The sequence below is a fragment of the Desmodus rotundus genome, chromosome 1, assembly GCF_022682495.2.
Source record: "Desmodus rotundus isolate HL8 chromosome 1, HLdesRot8A.1, whole genome shotgun sequence".
NCBI classification, from domain to species: Eukaryota; Metazoa; Chordata; class Mammalia; order Chiroptera; family Phyllostomidae; genus Desmodus; species Desmodus rotundus.
Window position 1 is genome coordinate 103,530,680 of NC_071387.1, and position 19,636 is coordinate 103,550,315.

The window sequence follows — 19,636 nt, forward strand, 5'->3', positions numbered from 1 at the left end:
TTTTATCTCCAAATCTCATTTTCCTTAATCAGCTTTATTTGAAGGACAACCCAGTTAATTCCATGGCTACTGTTGAATTTTGCACTTGAATACTTTGTAATAGGAACATTATAATACTCCTTCACTTCACATGGTTTAGGTCAGTAGTTTACTTGTTTCTTTAAATGTTACCATTGTGCTTCTGTGAGCCTGACAAACCCTTGTGATTTTTGAAGACAGATGTTAAAAATATTAATCTTGTTATTAGATAAGCTATTTTATTTATATAATGAAAATGAGAGCTATTACTATTACAACATCATTTTACAACACATTTCTACAAGGCACAATTATTAAAATATTTTCCAATTAAAAATACCCTTTATGACATAAAGGATAATTTGAAAAGTACAGAAAAGCATTAAGAAAAAAGTATTTCCCCTACTCTTTAATTGTGTCTCTCATTTAGTTTTATGTTATACATTTAGATACATTGACCATTTTAAGTTAATGATTGTATAAAGTGTGAGGTTGAGGTCAAGGCAATTTGTTTCACTTATTTTCTTCAAACAAATGTCCAATTGTTCAACATCATTTGTCTTTGAGTAGATCACTTTATGTATTTTTTAAAGTGGTTACTCTAGGGATTACAATATACCTAGTACTTAACTTCTCTCAGTCTACATTGAATTGATATTTTACCATTTCAGCTGGAGTGTAGAAACCTTATTTCCATATGTGTTCCTTACCTTCCTCTTTTTACATTTGGTTTATCTTATGTATATATTGAAAACATTTTTAGACAATATTGTGATTATTTTTTTCTTTCAACCATTACACAAATTTGAAAGAACTCCAGAGGAGTCAACTAGTGCATTATATTTATATTTACCCATATGTTTATCATTTCCTTTCTTCTTCTTTAGTCTTGATGTTCCAAGTTAGGAACTGGTATTATATTCCCTTTGTCTGGAGAACTTCCTGTAGCAATTCTTTCAGAATAGGTCTGTTGGCAATGAATTTTCTTAGTTTCTTAATATTTCTAAAGGATGTTTTCATCGGACATAGATATCTCGGTTAACACTTCTTTTATCTCAGTACTTAAAAGAAAAAGGTTTGCCACCTTCTTTTGGCCTCATTGGTTATCATTTGTTTGTTTAAATAAGAAATTCACAGTTACTTGAATGCTTGCTTTCTCATGAGTATTATATCATTTGTCATTGGCTTTTTTCCAGAAAGCATTTTGTGTGTATTTGTTGTTTTTTATTATTTGTTTTAAGTTTTCAACAGTTTGATTATAGCTGAATATGAGTTTCTTTGGGTTTACTTCCTCAGAGTTTGCTGAGCTTCTTGATTTTGTGGGTTTATGTCTTTTGTCAAATATGGGGAATTTTCAGTGATTGTTTTCTCAATTTTTTTTCTTCAGTGAACACTATCTTTATTCTAATGAGTAACATGAATGTTATATTTTTTGGCATTATTCTATAGGTTCCTGATTTTTTTTCTTTTTTCTTTCCTCCCTTTTCTATCTCTATTGTTTACATTAGGTGCTTTTTATTTGATACGTACTCAAGTTCACTGAGTTTTCTTTGCTATCTCCATTCTACATTTGACCCCATTCAGTGAGTTAATTTTTTTAAAATTTAGGTTATTGTTTTTACTGTTCTAAAATCTCCATTGGGTTCTTTATATTTTCTATTTCTTTGACAATACTGTCTAAATTTTCATTTGTTTTAATTGTGTATTTTTTCCCTTGCTTCTTGGAGCACTTTTATAAAAGTTGCTTAAAATCTTTACTTGATAACTACCACCTCTCGGTCATCTCAGTGTTAATGTCCGTGACTGTCTTTTCCTGTATGAGTGTAGACTCTCCTGTTTCTTTTTGTGCTGAGCAATTGTGATTGTGTCCTCGGTATGTTGACGATTATGCTTTGAGACTCCAGGTCTTATTAAAATTCTATGGAAATTGTATTATCAGGAAATCAACCCAGTTGAATTCAGGCTGCACATTCCTACCATCCTTCTGTGGAGTTTGTTTCCAATATCAGTTCTGCTGTCAAACCTTCGCAGTGACAGTTGGGTGTGTCCTGTGTGTGCATCCCCGTGGCCAGTTGGGGCTCTTGGCAGTAGTTTACCCCTTTTAGTTTCACAGTCTGTGGTCCCTGTTTAGGTCCACATGTGGCTCAGGAGTGAGTGTGGAGTTTATAGAAGTACTACATGGGAAAACTACAAGAGTTTTCCAAACTCTTCCCTCTTTAGGATTCTCAAAACATGTGTGGTTTCCCAAGATGCTACTTTTCTGTCTGAAAGCCAGAAAGCTGGGGCTTCTTTGTCCTGCTCATGTGCTTCTGTGACTGGGCCTGCATTAGGGGCCAGGTGGCAAGAGGAGAGAGAGAAATCAGTGCGGCTTTGCCCACCTTCTCAGACTATAGAAGAAGATTCCTACAGAGTATTGGGTGTCTCTCTGTATGTGGGTACCCAATGCTGAGCTCCAGGCTGCCTCAAATCCATGCCAGGTGATTCTGAGGAGGGGATGAGGGAAGAACTCACCTTGTTTGGTGGGTCCTTCTTTGCATTCTGGTCTCCTTCCTCAGTCCACCTGCTACTGTTGGCTCTTCACAGACCCCAGTTAGCTGCTCCCTGCAGCCTAGCCAGAATTTATAGTTGCACTGAGCGGGAGAGACAGGGTGAGACGTGTTTATTCCATATAACCCAGAATTGGACCCTCATTGCCCACTTTATTTATTTTATTATGGGAAAAGACACCTAAAATAAAATGTAGCATTTTAGCTAGTTTAAACTATACAGTTCAGGGGTTTTAAATACCGTCACAATATTGTACAACCATTACTATGTAGTTTGAAAACTTTTTCACCATCCAGTTTGCCTTCCCCTGAATCCCATGGCAACTGCTTATCTGTATGGATTTGCCCTGTTTTACTTTTTAACAGTTTACAGAGATATAAGTAGCATATCATAAAGTCATCTGTTTTAAATGCATACTCCTCAGTGCATGTTGTATACTTACAGAATTGCACTCATTTAAAAAATATATTTTGGAATATTTACATCTGGTCATGTTGTTTTTCTCTTACCTCTCTTCCTTCTCTTTATGATCTGTTTCACTGTATTTTTAAAACAAAATAGGAATCATAACATCTGCATACCTCTGTAGCTTCTTAAAAGCTAGATAGTGCCTTCTGAGTATTTTTCAAAACCATGGTTCTCAGTGCTGCATGTTACCCCATCCAGTCAGTGTGCTCTCATTTATTGTAAACATTCCCATTGTTGCACACTGTCATACTCACGATGGTTTTCTTTCCCAAGCAAGGCTGCAGTTAACTGACATGTAAATAAACATTTGTGTGGATCTCTGCTTATGTTCTTAGGAGCCGTTCTTAGAGGTGATGTTTCTAGGTTCCAGGGCACAGAGCAAAGCACCGTTTTATAGATTTGGGGCTCTGGCATATCCTAAATGAAGGTCTTGTTTTTGTTTTTGTTTGAGGGAAAGTAAAAAAGAAACTTTCAATCCAAAATACATAAAATATACATCAAAAGTCAGTTCCAAAACCTTCTTATCCTTTAGTGAAAGTTTCAAAAGCTTGCAATATACTGTCAGATGCTGGGAGTCAGAGGTTGCTTCATTGGTTAAGGAAATGCACAGGAATGTACAGACTAAATTGTGAATGCGGACCTGAATTTTGTTTCAGCCTGGCTGTTAGAGTTGAAGGTAGAATGACTCTATGCCCAGCTTACTGTGTCATTCCAACTTCACATACACTGTCCCTGGCATCATCATTAACACCCCCCTCTCCTTTAGCTCATGTAAGTTTTCCTGTTTGTACAATAAATTGTATGGTCACCCTAAAGAAGTACTTTTGATTTTTAGAAGCGTGTTTTTGTTAGGACAAGGATAAGCGAAGCATGGCCTGTGTATCACTAGTCTCTCCTTCTTGAGCTTATGGCAGATATCACTGATTGATCAGATATCTGTGACATATGCATTGACCTCAGAATTCTCCCCATCACAGTCCTCTGGGGACTTATTATCACCTGATTAGAAATGGACTGTAAACTGTAATTCATTTGCCAAGGCATAGAGGTGACACTATTGGCCCTTAACATCAGAGAAGACACTGTGACGTCCAGTGACTATGCCCGCGGGGCCCTCAGGAAAGAATGCCTGCGCCTGTTGGAGAGGGCAAGAGGGATTCCAGGCCATGGAGGAGCCTTCACCCTGAGCAGATTTCTCCTTCTACACTCTCTCTGGGACCTCTGTTCTCTTCCCCCCTTCAAGACTGGCTCATCCTAATTGTGTTTCTGGATCACACAATAGAAATGCCAAGGGAAGATTAGGAGTCCTAAAGAAAAAAAAATTATTTAGTTCTAATGAAAAAGTTAAATACGTAATTAATTAATTCTAGGTCTGCTTTAAGCCGAGTGATTAGAAGCAACTTTCTTCTTTCTTTCATGTTGTTTTGATGCAGAACATTCTGATTTCCCCCCCTCTGTTCCTTTCCTTTGTAGGTTTCCAGACAACAGATGAATTGTGAAAGAGAGCAGCTAAGGGTAGGTGCATCTGCTTGTAAAATACTTCCTGGTTTTTGTTTCTGTGTGATAAGCAAAAATTTCCTTGTCTCTCCCAAGACACAAGGTTCTAAATAGTGGGCTTCATCTTAAGACTGGTAGAATTGAAAATATTTATCCCAGCTAATTTAGTATTGATTGAGCTGGTAAATACAGTATATCTTCTTTTGAAGTGCCATTATAGTAGATATGGATTTTTTGATTTAGATTCAGCAATAAATACTTCTCTTCTGGAATTTGTTTGACATTATTGTACTCTTTTTATGTACAACACGAGGTCTAAGTAATAACAAAGGTCAAAAGGATGTCTTGCTGCCTTCTTAATGTGACTATCAGGCTGTTTGCTGAGTGGCTAAAATGCTCTCTTGCTGTTAACTGGGGAGGGTGAGCCACTAAGATGTCAAGGAGAATGCAAGTCCTCCGTAGACCTTTTTGTTTTGTGGTGTTTGTGTATATAAGAGAAGGAGATGGATTTTTAAACCTTGTATGTGATTTTCCTTCTTAAAAATGAATCTCTTTCAATGTTCAATTATGCTGGATGCAAAATGCATTCCCCAGGGGAGGAGAGAATGGTTCACTTATAAATGGAGGTTGGTGACATTGTTCTGTTTTCATGGTGTCATGGTTGATATCTTTCTTGCTATTGGAATGGTATTTTAAGAAATATCAGGGTGACCTCCTCCTCTTCATTTGTGTGTGTGTGTTTTAAAATGTGCTCATGTTTTGGATGGATGAGTTTGAAGGTGTAATTGGGCTATCTTTAATGTCACTGATGAAAGTTGGCAATTTTTACTGGACCATGTGCCTTATAGTCATGTTTCCACATTATTATAAAAACTAGAGGAATCTGCTGCTTTTAAAATGATACTGTGTTTTGAGGTTGGGGTACCATTGTGCTCAAAGGAATCTAATACGTAAGAAAAATTATTAAATAATTCATAATTCTAATGTCACTTATGTACTGCTTGGTAACTTTTCAAAGTATTCACTTAATGTCAAACTTGAGATGACAATGATTTGTAGAGTTATTTCCATTTCACAGTTGCTATTAGCATCAGGTTTGTTAAAGTCTTATATATAACAAAATCCAGTTCCATGGAACGGAGAAAGTGACTTGATGTTTTTTCTTCTTTTATGCATATTTATTTGATGCAGTCACCCACCATGGCCCTCTCTATTAACCTCTCATCTCTGCCCACTTCACTCCTAAGTCCCTGTGCTTACATTAGTTGTGACTCCTTCATGAAACAGCCTTCACAATGTTTTAAGCTTTCTTACACTTTCTTATTGCTTTTCCCCTGCTGTCTGAATTACTGGTTCATCCTAGTAAATAATGTATTGTAACTTCAGATTTCTCTTCCTGTTTGGATAGGAACGATGGCCAGAACTAGGTCAGAGCTAGATAAAGAGGAATGCGTGCTTTTGTCTCCAGGAGTCCCTGCTAAATTCATCAGAATTAAGATAATATCGAAATCTCTATTGCAAATGAGACTTACCTGGGAAATTAAGGACAAAGGAAGTAATGAGGTGCTTGTGTGAAGTTTGAGGGGTTTACTATTTTGCACTGATGAGGACATTGTCAACAGGGGTGTGGTTTAGGAACAAGAAGGGAGCCCTTCCCACTACATGAAATAAATTCAAGTGGTGGTTTCATATAGTGGGTCATATAGTTTAGCCCATAGGACAACTCCATTAGCCCCATGTGAGACCATCTCTAAAATCATAAACTGGTGTTTAATTTGTTGTTGCTGTTGCAGTCTTTTTAACTCATTTATGTTAAAATATTTAAACTCATTTATGTTTTGAATTGATAGATAACACATTTAAATCAACGGAATACAGACTTATGTGGTTCAAAATTTAAATGATACCGAGGGAATGCAGTGAGGGTTTCCTTTTCCACTCATTCAATTCAGACGTTAGGCCTCCCGTTCCCCCTGGGAGACACCAACGTCATAATGTGCTGTCTCTCCTTTGATACTTATGTCGCCTCCATGGATATTTTCTTTGCCCCCTCCTTTCCTGTCCTCTGTCTCTCTTCCTCTTTGATCTCTTTCCCTTGCACCTCCCTCTTTTTCTTCCTATCTTGTTTGTATACTCAGCCCCTCCTCTCACCGGAAAGAAAACTCTTGCTTAAGGTGATTTTTTAAAGGAGACATTTGCGGCGCAAATTGAAAGAAATATGATTCTGATCTGAAATGCTAATACCTGGCCACCTCAGTGAAATGCATTGTTCTTAATCTTGTTATATTTTTCCTAAAAAGAGAGACACTGGAAGAAAAGTAGATATCTGTTTAGTTACCAACATCAATGAAGGGTATCTTCTTGCCAGTCACACTTCCTAAAGTATGTTTTAAATACTGCAATCAAATTGCATTTCTTGATTTGCTCTGCAAGATGATGTTGCCAAGCTTATATTCCTGTATTAGTACATTTGATTAGGTTGTCAGAATTCAGGAATATAAGTGGGTAGTTGTATAATGTATCCCTTTTTCTTGGCCCCCCGCAAACAGAATACAATGAAGAAAGATACAAGTGCCCGGCGTGTTTTGTGCATGTGACCCTGCATTGGGGATGGTACATCTAAGACTTGCTCCTCCTGCTCTCCTTTCTTTAATTTTTCCAAAATGGACTCTGTGAGGTATTTGTTAATTATGAAGTCTAAAATAATGATTCTCTGGTGAATTAATTTTTAGGAAATTCAAAGTTAAAGAAAGTCAGACTTTTGTTTTAACTGCAGGATGTCTCAGAGCATTTAATGTGCAAAAATGAAATACAAAGAAATGGATATAATGCACAATTTTCTGCAAACTCACCTGGTCACAGAACATTTTTGGATGCAGAACACACTCTGGAAAACACTCTTAAAACTTTTATCAGTTTTTTTCTTTTTTAGTTAGAATGGTTTGGTCTGCAAGTTACAGAAAAGCTAAGCAGTATTTAAAAAGTAAAAACATTTTATCACCTACTAGCTCCAAGTTAATTTAGTGAAGTTTTGGTAGCAGGACAGTGGTTTGGAATCTGTCTGCTTCTCTCTGCCTTCTTTCCTTCTTCCAAGGTGAATCAGCATCACTTGCTCACATGACAACAGTAATTATGAGGGGAGGGAGGAGGAGGTTTTGCTCTTGGTATTGTTGGAGGGAAATCATTTCCAGAAGCCTTTCCTAGAAATGTTCTCTTAGAGCTCATTGGCCAAACCCTATGCCAGTCACTCCAACTGAACTGGGGTCTCAGTGGTGGGCTATAATAGTCGCAATTCATCCCCAGGGATAGGCACATTGTCAATGAACAAAAACAGGATTTGCATAAATAAGAGGAAGAGGGCAGTTACCCAACAGAAAAGGGGAGTCAAACTCATTTTCAACCGGGGGCCACATCAGCCTTGTGGTTGCCTTCAAAGGGCTGAATGTAGTTTTAGGACTGTATAAATGTAATTACTCCTTAACTAGGGGCAAGGAGCTCTACATTTGGCCCTTTGAAGGCAACTGCGAGGCTGATGTAGCCCCTGGTGAAAATGAGTTTGAGACCCTTGTAATAGAACAACAGAACGAACCAACGCGAACCCTCTATGTCACTCATGATGTTGATTTCTTGTCAACTCCTTTACTTCATCCCTTCATCCCACATGCATGACTGTGGGGACCACATATAAAGCTCCATCCAGTGCCTGAACTCTGGCTGTGAATTTACAATAGATATTCCCTCTGCCAATTTCATATCTCATGGATCACATCTACCAATCCTGACTATGCAGCTTGGCATTCTCTCTGTATCTTTCCTTATGTTCTTTGGAGTCATCTTGGATGCAGTCCTTTGCTCATTTCCTCTCAGCATCAAGTGTGGACAGCAGATATGACACACCTCACTACAGAACCCAGCTCAGCCTCGGAAAGCTGTCCAGGTGCTTCCCTAGTGCCTATCCTTTCCAAGAGAAGGGCATCAGCCAGTTACTTCTAATAACCATTCACTCTTCTCAGAAGGCAATTGGGATTGCTCATGTTCTCAATGAGAAAACTATGAAACAAAAAATCTTGTCCGTTTCTCCATCCCAAATTTTCTCTCTCTGGAGTAGATCGCACTTTCTTCTGGGCTTACATTTGAAATTATAACTGGATTCCATTGGCGAGATGGTCTATATTGCTCACCATGAAGTCTGCACATTAGGTACAGACTTCTGACTCTGTAGGCTGTATTTACCAGTTTGTCCCAAGGGCGCTGTTGACAGGCGGGGGCAGCGCTAGTTGTACAGTTGTCATAACCTGACCATCAGCACTGACCTCTCTGGCATCTGGAACTGACAAATGGACAAATAAACAAGTAAGAGAGCAATTGCATGACCTCAGTAGCCCTTGTCTTCCTCGGCAATCTACCAGTAGGAAAGATTGTGTGCTTACAGGGTAGGGGATCAAATTACTACTATTATTAGCATTCCTATAAAGTATTTGATTACAAAGGGGTCTTCTGTGCTGTGAATATCAGATGTTGGTTTGGGGGCTCTTTAGCAACTTTGGTCAGAACCCTGTTACTACTAAGCAGGCAAGGGCTTGGTTCTCATGTATGTTATAACTGGTTCATGGACCAAAATCTTCATCAACAGTAGGCAAATGGATCCCACAGAAGGCAGCATAGTATGAGGGGCAGTTAGAGGTGGTCAGGAGCTGTGGTTACAAACTTAGGTTCATGACTTAGCTCTAAATGCTACCTAGTTTCTCAAAGCTTCAGTTTCCCAATATTCAAAATGAGGATACATTTCTCATAGATTTGTTGATTGGATGAAATGACTTACATAAATCACTTTTAAAAAATGTATGCTCATAATCATCAGTGTTAGCTGAGGTGAACATGGCATTATTGTCAGTGGTTCTCATTCCTCTCCCTACTGGGAATGCCAAGCCAGAGAATACAGACATGTAGGACATAGGTTCTCACCCAGCTCCCCACACTCAAAAACAATTTCAAAAGCAGGTTTTATCGTTGACGGTAGTGGTGTCTTCAGGGGAAAAAAACAAAACAAACCCTGCCTCTCACTTAGTTAAGCAAATAATAAGGACTGATTCAGGCTAGGCTAAGCATAAAAGGCATGCAACCCAACCTCCCAAGGAGCTCAGAATCGGAGAGCTGTCAGAACACAGGCAGTTCTTTCTCATCTCTCATCTTTGTTTCTCCTTGTGAGTCCACTCTGGATTCACTTTTGTGAAAAAGGCTCTCTTTACCATTTCTGTGCACCTTCTGGCCCCTAAGATTCATGATGCATCAGTTCCACAGGTGTAGGGACTAACTGTTAATGCGTCCTGATTACAGATTCCTGGACAAGAATCTGATTGGCCCACTCTGGGTCAGTTGTTTGCTCTGGTCCAGTCAGCTGTGTCCAGGGACGCAGTTTAAATAAACCTAATTGCCCAGGGCCAACTATTGAGAGAAGACTGATTATCAGAGAAAGAGCCATTACCAGCTGAGTAAATATCCCCAAGGATGTCCCTATACCCTCCAAAATTGAGCTGAGAGCTCAGCAGAAGATCCTGGCAAATGTGTGCTACACCCAACTTGTAGCTCTGCATTTCCTGAAGCCTAAGACACCAGCCCTGTGTGGGACTTGCTTTCAGGAGGTACATATCGAGTCTCTAAGGAAGGGTGAATCACTTGGAAGGTTATTCCCTTTTCAATTCTTTCTCATTTCTTTTATGTCAATGGGAATCTCTCAGTTTAGAGTAAAGTATCTTTAACAACTCTCTGACAGTCTCTAAGCTCTCTTTTTAACTGAAAGGGAGTGTGCCTCAAGTTTAGAGCCTGCAGCAGCCAAAGCCTCTATCTAGACTTTAAACACATGGTTTGCAAATGCAGTATTTAAGCAGAAGGGGCCTGGAGCTAGGCCTACGAAGGTAAAATCTAGGCTCTGCAATTGTACTTGTGCATGTTACTTAAATCCCCCATGCCTTAATTCCCCCTATGTATAACAGATAATTGCAAGTATTTGAAAAGTTGTGTGTATGTGCATATGAGAACAAAGATTAAAATAATTAATGTATATAAGGCTCTTAGAACAGCATGCAGTGTAAAAAAGGTTTTTAACAATTGTTAGATATTGATGTTTTTTTTCCATTTACTTTTATTAATGACTAGTGAAAGTTGTTTTCCATTTACAGTGGCAACACAGAGTGTTCTTAGCAAATACATCTATTTAGGTTAAAAATGAGATGCTTTAAAAATAAGTATTAACTACATGATGTTAAAGATTGCCTATAGTTGTGACAAAAATCACGATGCTGGAATGCAAATGCTGAAGTTTTAGAAATGCTGAAATTTTGGTGCCAGCATGTGAAAGATATTGTAGAGCAGATCTGCATTATCAATATTTAATTTGCCAGTTAGAAGCGAGTTTCTCGTTTCTGCTGGATACAAGAGTGATGCGGCTCGCAGAATGCGAACTGCTAATGACCCTCTTGGCTGAAACCCATTGCCTTCATCCAGACATCAGATAATGACACTTCCCAACTACCTTGAAAGTGAGCTATCAGATTGGAGACACCTTTCCCCTGCCTCTCATCCCCACCTCCTCCTAATGCCCAACCCTTGCTTGATGCTCTTAGGATGGCAGGGAAAGAAATGTTAGCCCCCAGTCCTCACAAGATTCATGTTTTGTGGACTACTGTCTTAGGCTGTAGGAGTTTCTGCTTCCATTTGGTTATTTATTTAAGAAATGGCTTTGATCATGAACCATATGCCAGTCGCTGTGCTAGCTAGTGGAGATATACTGGTACACCAGTGGGCACGTGGCTCCTGTTCTCCTATACCTTGCAGGCTAGTGGAGAAAACACGTATTTGTGAAATAACCATGGCAAAATTGTCCATGTGAAACTGATAAATATCCGAAACGAGGGATGCTATATGGAAGGACATAGACAGAATAAGCTTACTTAATCGGCCTCCACTAATCAAACTTAGAAGATTGACACATACTGTTCAGTCCTTTTGTAGAAGATATTGACAGATGCCCAGAGCATACTGCGAAGTGACTGTTTTGTACAGCCTTACCTTTGCCTTCACCCCTTGAGGTGTCTGCTTGCCAGGAGTCCATTGTATTTACTCCCAGACCTGTTCCTGCCAGCTGCACTTGTTATTGTAATTACATTATTTAGTGGAATATTATGGAAACTGATGAAAAACGAGGGCAATAAGAAAAAGAGTTGTTTCTATGAAAACTAAGTTAATGCTTTGGAAACATCCTATGAAAGCAAGCCTCAAAAATTATTTTGGCCCTGACCAGCATGGCTTAGCTTGTTGAGCATTGTTCCACAAAGCTAAAGGTCACTGCTTGGACTCCTGGTCAGGGCACATGCCTGGGTTGCAGGTTTGGTACCTGGTCAGGGCACACAGGGGAGGCAGCCAATCGATGTTTCTCCTACACATCTATGCTTCTCTCCCTCTCTTTCTCCCTCCATTCCCCTCTCTCTAAAAATAAATAAATAAATAAAATCCTTAAAAAATTATTTTGATTAGTTGTGAGTGAGAGGACTATAAAATATTAGTGGAAAAAAAGAACCCCCAGAAATCTAAAATGAGGTATAATCTGCAGGTATACTCTTTCAGATATATCTTGAAATTCTCACTCTATTTTGAATAAAACCAAGACTAATAGTATAGATCAGAGGTTGACAAACTTTTTCCATAAGGGCCAGATAATGTGGCTTAACAGGCCATATGGTCTCTCCTACAATGATTCAACGCTGCCATTGTAACACTAATGCAGCCAGAGACAAAATGAATGAGCAAGGTTGTGTTCTAAAAAAACTCTGTGTACAAGGACAGACAGTGGGGCCTATTCGGCCTCTGGGCCATGGCTGGCTGATCTCTGCTGGAGAATCTGAAATGCGAATGAGGTTTGTGTGGGAAGAAGAATGAGGGATTTCAATCAGTAGAGAAATCACTCAAAGAAAAGGCCTTGGACTCACATCAAAGATCAACAAACTAATGCTCGTTGATATAGTTTACATTAAAACAAAAGAATTAAGATATCTCTGTATCACTTTAAAAATGATTCTTTGCTTGAAGCTTCCAAATAACTATCTTCTCCCAATCCTAAATGAGATGGCTTCTAAAGTATGGATAGTTAATACAAGGGTTTGAATTATAGAATTAAATTATGTTTATTTATATGTGACAATCCTAATGGTTCAGAATCCTAAGAGTCTAGAACAGAAGAGCAAATATATCATTTGTTTCCTCAGGATCTCCCAGCAAGTAATTTCTGGAACTCCCTAGTGAGGATGACATTTTTCATGTAGGTATATATCTCAGCACATGACTTCCAGACACTGTTGTTCCGTTGCTCCAGAACACTCTTTTTCAAAATAAATATCTAGTAACTTGCTTGCCTAGATTGTTCTGTCTTTAGAACCAGTTATCTGTAAGCATGGACATTGTCTTCTGTATTCACATCCCAAACACTCGGCCCAAGTCAGACTTTGGTGATTAGCAAAGTGTTGATGGATGTGCACAGGAGCTAACAGAAATCCAGTCTGTGTGGTGACTTAGAGGCACTTCAGGGTGTGGCCTCAGGTCCCACCACCAACGCCCCTGCTTAGCTCTTTGCAGGTTCCATGTGTGTTCCTGTGCATGCACATGTGAGAAAAACAAACTGATCAATGCTTGCTTCAATCTAATATCACTAATGGTTTCATCTTAGTGATTTTCCCCAACGAAAGGGAATTTATCCCTTAGCTCATATACAGAGCTAAAGTAACTAGCTCTGTATATGTGGAAACTGCAGAAACTCAGACCACCACCAACATCTCCAAGGACGGCTCCCCCACTAAGAAGTTTATAAATATATAACATTTTAAAAGAATGTTGTCTTCACCAAACCTTGCACTTCATACTCTTCTTTACAGATTCCAATATTTGCAAGGCTTTTAATTGATGAGCATTAAGGAGAACAGATCAAGAAACTAGCCAACTCATTACAGATTTTAATTTCCCCAAACTAATTGTGAGGCCTGGTTACATAAAGAAATGTCCAGGTTGCCACCTCCCTGACCTTGGATGCTGAATCCTCTAACTCACATGCATGATAATTATCTGCCCTTATTTGAGTCTCGCCAGGCATTTCCACACTTTCTCTGGGGAAGATGCCAGTTATCCCATTTAGGACACTTGGCCTCATATTCATTTCCCTCACTTTAATTTTAGCCCATTATCCCGAGTCATCATCCCCCTTTCCAGGGCAAGTCCATCCCATTTCTGGTTTTATCATTAAATCAGCATCATTCAGCTTCAAGCAAAACTACTAATAATGCTGACATTTCAATTTGTCATAGCTGCTCCTCATTTCTGTGACTGATGCCTCAGCGAGGACTTATCTTCCTGCTCTGTTCTTCTGAGATCTAAATACCAATCTGGGGGAGGGCCGGGAGGGAGTCAATTTGATAGGGAAAGGGAATGGGGCAAGAAGCAGATAAACAAGGCATTCTGTAGTTTCCTCTACTTGGGGACAGAGGGAAGAAGTCTCATTGTGACAACAAGGCCTCCCACGGGAGAGACTGTTCATACATGGAGGTAAAGAGCATGGGTAGTGGACACACGCTGGATTTTTGTTGGCAGTCAGCAGACTTTCTTACCCTGGGTTGCCAGCACTCCATTGTCCTTCTGGGGTTATCTTCTCTCATGTGTTTAATCTTGGAGAGGTGATAAATCAAGGCCAATAGGATTCTCTCTTGAGACTTTGGACACTGTCTTGGTCCTTTGGGCTCCTATAACAAATTACCAGTACTGGGTGGCTTATAAGTAATGGAGATTTATTTCCCACAGTCTGGAGGCTGCAAAGTCTGAGATCAGGGTGCCAGTGTGGTTGGTGAGGGTCCTCTTCCAGACTGTAGACTTCTCATCGTATCGTCACATGATGGAAGTCTGAGGGGGCTCTGGGGGTCTCTCTTATAAAGTAAATAATCCCATTCCTGAGGGCTCTACTCTCATGACCTAATCATCTCCCATAGGCCTCACACCCTAATACCATCACATTGGGGGTTAGGATTTCAATATATGAATTTTGGGGGACACTTCCATTTAAACCAAAGCAGATGTTGAGTGTCAGATATGCAATAGGGGTGGGGGGGGAGACCAAAAGCTGGTGTTGGTTTTTTTTCAGTGATATCCTGGTAAGACTGAATGAGGAGGTAGTTCCTAGGGCTGATCCACCCTGATACCTCTCTTTATAGTTAAGCCTGGTTATCTCTGCATCCCTTGGGCTATCTCACATCCTTCCAGTGATCTTTTTTCTGCTGATGTTAGTCAGAGCCTATTCTTTTTGCCTATGATCAAAGAATCCTTACTGGTGCACTGGGGTAATATGCTAATCTCGGGAGAATTTCAGATCCAAGTTTGGTTAAGGGTTTGCTAAAAGCCACCTCTTGTATTGTTTCCCCAGATGCTTCTCTGATGCCACTGTGTATTTGCAGACCAAGGGGAGAAAACTATTAGTTTATGACACACAAACGGCTTGATGTTTTACCAACATTTACCAATGTCTTGAGTCATCATTGGGAAGCATCAGGATAGAGGTCTGCATTTCAGGGCAATCTGAGCCCTTTCCTTCCCTGCACAAGTAAGATAGTCTCTCTTTCAGTCTCAAGGAGGCACCCAGATCCCTGCAGGTCAAGGATGGGTGATATAAGATTAACTAGGGTTAATGCTATTCAGAGTACCCTCCAAAGGCTACCTAGAGTGTTTATGAAAAGTGACATTTTCTCCGACGTAGCTGGTAAAACATTTGGATGTTCCAGCCTCACCCTAGAGACACTGAATGATCGTGTTGTTATGAGCTGAACTGCATCTCTCTAAAGTCGTATGTTTAAGTCCTAACTCCTGTAATTCAGAATGTGACAATATTTGACAACAGGGCCTTTAAAGAGGAAATTTAGGTCAAATGAGGTCATATGGTTGTCCCTAAACCAATATGACTGGTGTCTTTATAAAGAGGGGTGATTAGGGTGCAGACACACCCAGAAGGAAGACTATGTGCACACGGGGAGAAAATGGCCATGTTCAAGTCCAGAGAGTATGCCTCAGAAGGAACCAACCCTGCCAACACCTTCATTTCAGACTTCTAGACTCCAACTCTGTAAGGAAATGAATGTCTGTTGTTTAAGGAACACGTGGAGAATCCATACCGGGCACGGTGAAGGTGGTGCTCATGTGTCTGTTTCTCTGAGACTGTCCCTGCCAACTGAAAACCAGACGGTGATCTAGGAAGCGTAATTTAAACAGAGCCTTTCTAGGCAGCCAAAGTGAATAGATCAGAGCTGATACTCATGGTGAAATCTATCTGCATTATTTTTCTATTGCTGTCCTAAATGAATTGCTATAAATTAGTGGTTTACACAATACAAATTTATTAACTTGCAGTTCTTTGGGTAAGAAGTCTAGCATGAGTCTCATGGGGCTAAAACCAGGGTGCTGGTGGGGCTGTGCTCTTTGGGAGGCCCTAGGGGAGACTCGATTTCTTTGCTTATTCCCATCGTTGGCAGAATTCATTTCTCTGTAGTTACAGAACTACCTCTGTTTCCTTGCTGGCTATGAGCTGAGGCCGTCATATTCCTTAGCTCATGTCTTCTATCTTCAAAGCCAGCCATGGTGGATTTAGTCTGTATCAAGGGTTCAATCTACCCTGACTCTTTTTTTTACTGCATCTCTCTGACTCATCCCTCCTCTGCTTTGAAGGGTTCATGTGATTACATTGAGTCCTCGCAGATAATCCAGGATAATATCCCCATTTTAAGATCTATAATCTTAATTCTGTCTGCAAAATCCCATTTTCTATGGAACATAACATGTATAGGTTTAACACCAGAGGAAAAAGATCGCGTGGTCCCAAATCCTGTCCCACTATTCCTGTACTATCCCTACGCTGAGTGGACTGATTCTGCTCGGGCATTCACATACTGCATACATTTGCTCTGTGACCTGGGGCTACCTACTTTCATTTTCATGCAGAGTTTCCAGTCAGGCCAGAGCATCCAGAGCCGCCTTCCAAGGTACCCCACGGTAGTCAATGACACAGGACCCACCAGTGTCTGTCTTTTGAGCCTCTTTTTTCACAGTTCCCATTGGCATTTGGCTCTAACCCAAGCTAAGTCCAGCAACGGCAAATAAACTATTAAAAACACTGACCCATTAATATTGTTTCATTATTACCTGTCCTGTTGACTTCTACCCACAAAGTTAATAAAAAAATAGAATAAAAACATAAAAGTTATTTAAACAATAATTATATATGTGACTTAACTTTTTAATAAAACACGTAAATGAGTGACTGGATGACTCTGAGGTTCCTGAGAATGTCTATAGCAGATGCTTGTGGAGCCCTGACTTTCCTTCTCATCACTCACCTCTACGTGCCAAAGATAGCTTGCTGAAAACACTGACAAACCTCTTCACAGGGGCTGTTTTTCTGGCTATGGGATGCATTCCACTCATGCCCAGAGCAAGCCAGAAGCTTTTATACCCCTGGAAGAAGCACTCAACTTAGGATGGACAGGGAGTTGGAGGAGCAGTGCCTAGCTTTCTCTCCCTTTGGGTGGGGTAACTCTGAAGTATGTACTACACCATCTGCCAGAGTTCCTCAATAGGATTCAATGCCAATTTCCAATAGTGGTCACTTGCATGTTAGCAGGTTTCCTCCCATTCAGTGTTTCCCTTTTCCATTCCTCTGATGATGTTTCCACAGGCCACCCCCCAAACGAACCATTAACACTTGAATTTACCCCAGCTCAGCTTCTGAGGAATCCATGTTAGAATTGGATCTTCGCCATGGTGAAGGATACCATAGCTTAACAATTCCATCTGGCAAGGTTTTCTGAGTAACAGATCTTCCATCATGCTGGCCTTTATGTGATCATTTATTTGCCCAACCCTCTATTTTTCTTCCCTTTTATAATACATCACTGCAATTCTTCAGGGAAGTCTTGGATGACTGAAGAGATTTGAAAGCAACAGGAGTTTGATCTTCACTCATTTGACATTTTCTAGCAGTTGGGAAACTTGTGTTGAGCTGACAAGGTAATCGGGGCAGGACAATGTCCCGTCCACATTTGAGGAGACCAATGCATTTGCTGGTGCAGTGCATACATTTATATTTGCTCTGCTGCGATTTCTAATTACAAGTTGCTTTTAAGAATGTGAAAACCTTCCTGGATAGAAAGCACAAAGTCATGATTTCTGAATATTTGTCTGCCTGAGATTTAGCAGATATGAACACAGCATATTCTGCTGGTAACAACTTAGAGATTTAAATATTTTTGGCAATTTTTATAGTGTTATTCTCAATGGTTGTACACACTTAACCTTGATTGTATATGTGGTTGGACATATAAGCCAAAGGCATGTTTCTATAGATGTCTGAATTAAACATAGAACACTTTTCAAGATAGCAAAATTAACATTTAAGTGGTTTTGATTAACCTGGTTTTGCTTATTTGCTCCTAAGTATTCTAGAGCAGAGCCATCTCCCTTTGCATAAAATGATTTGGGAGCACAGCCCTAGGAAACATAATTTTCTAAATAGCCAAGAGCATCATGCCCAGAATATTTCCCAAAATTTGCCTCAAACTAAAGATTTGAGATTTAGCCATTTTCCATGCTCAGCTACTCTGGTGGGGCAGATTGGAAAAGAAACCAAATTGATTAAGCTGATGAGATTGGGGTTGGGGAGGGGTTTGCAGTAGGGGGCAGTTCAGGAACTAGGGAACAGGACTGAGCTCCGAGTTGGAGAATTTTTAGTGCATGCAGTTTTGCCCAGAGTGGCATGTTGTCAAGTTTTCCTCTGGCTACATTTCCCATTAAGAGAAATGAACTCCCAATAAACAGGCTAGCCCTTCATCAGCATGAAAAATGTGAGTCCCATGCGGTTTAACACATCGTAGATTCTTCACAAGCTAAGCTAAAGTTCCATTCTGAGAAATGTAATTATGTGGTTCTAAATCTTGTACTGAGCATTTACTGTATACGCCATCAAAAAAAAGTAGATATTTAACTTTTAAGGCAAAGTTAGTCAACATTTTTGTCTGTAAGGATTATGGAGTATGCTATATAGAATTCAACAATAGAATTAAAGAACAAAGAGAAGAAAAAATATTAAAAAAGAACTGAAATCATATGGCATTTGTCTTTTTCCATCTTGCTTATTTTATATAGCATAATAATCTCCAGGCCCATCCATGCTGTCACAAAAGGTGGGATTTCCTTCTTTGTTATAGCTGCATGGTACTCTATTGTGTAAAGGTACCACCATGATCTCACTTATATGTAGAATTTAATGAGCTAAATAAACTGACAAACAAAATAGAATCAGAGGTATGGATATATGGAACAGACTAACAGCTGTCAGAGGAGATGAGGAGAGGGGGAATGGGTGAAAGAAGGGGAAGGGATTAGCCAAAGAACATACATGAATGACCCATGGACACAGAAAACAATGTGGTGTTGGCCAGAGGGAAGGGAGGGGTGGGTATAAGTGGAGATGGGCAAAAGCGTGGGGGAAGGGAGACATCAGCAAAAGTGTCAACAATAAAAATAAAGTTAAAAAAATAAAGTCTTTGTCTTGTAAAAGTAATTAAAAATGATTGAACAAAGTCTCAGTCATCTGTGGGAAACATCAAGCATTTAAATACATGCAACTGGAGATACAAATGGAGAAGAGAGACAGAAAATGGAACAGGAAAATATACAAAGTAATAATGGCCAAAACGTTTCCAAATTTGGTTAAAATATCAACCTGTACATCCTGAGAATACAGGAAAGTACGAGCAGTCTAAATACAAAGAAATATCATACTTAGGGAGTTATAAAGAAACTGCTCAAAACCAAATATGTACAGAGTATGTTAGCTTTTGGAGAGAAGATCTGTGTTTGTCTACTGTACAACATCTCCTCTCTGCCACCTGAGTATAGGTGACTGAGACCCAAAAAGCCATTCCCCATTGAAACACTGTGCAAACTTCTGGGACTGGAAGTGGTGAGAGTGGGAAGGAGAAGGAGCACTCAGTGATAGCAATGTCAGAGGGAAGTCAGAGAGAGAGAG

The 19,636-nt window shown here is 39.7% G+C and overlaps 1 protein-coding gene across 1 annotated transcript in view; it reads left to right on the forward strand.

Annotated features, from left to right (window-relative positions):
- The window catches only part of RBFOX1 (RNA binding fox-1 homolog 1), a 2,121,844-nt gene that overhangs the window by 1,528,099 nt on the left and 574,109 nt on the right, over positions 1-19,636 (forward strand). Inside the window, exon 6 of the mRNA XM_053929075.2 lies at positions 4,507-4,548. Within this exon, the coding sequence (XP_053785050.1) occupies positions 4,522-4,548 (27 nt within the window). The 5' untranslated portion in view covers positions 4,507-4,521. The remainder of the gene's footprint in view (positions 1-4,506; positions 4,549-19,636) is intronic.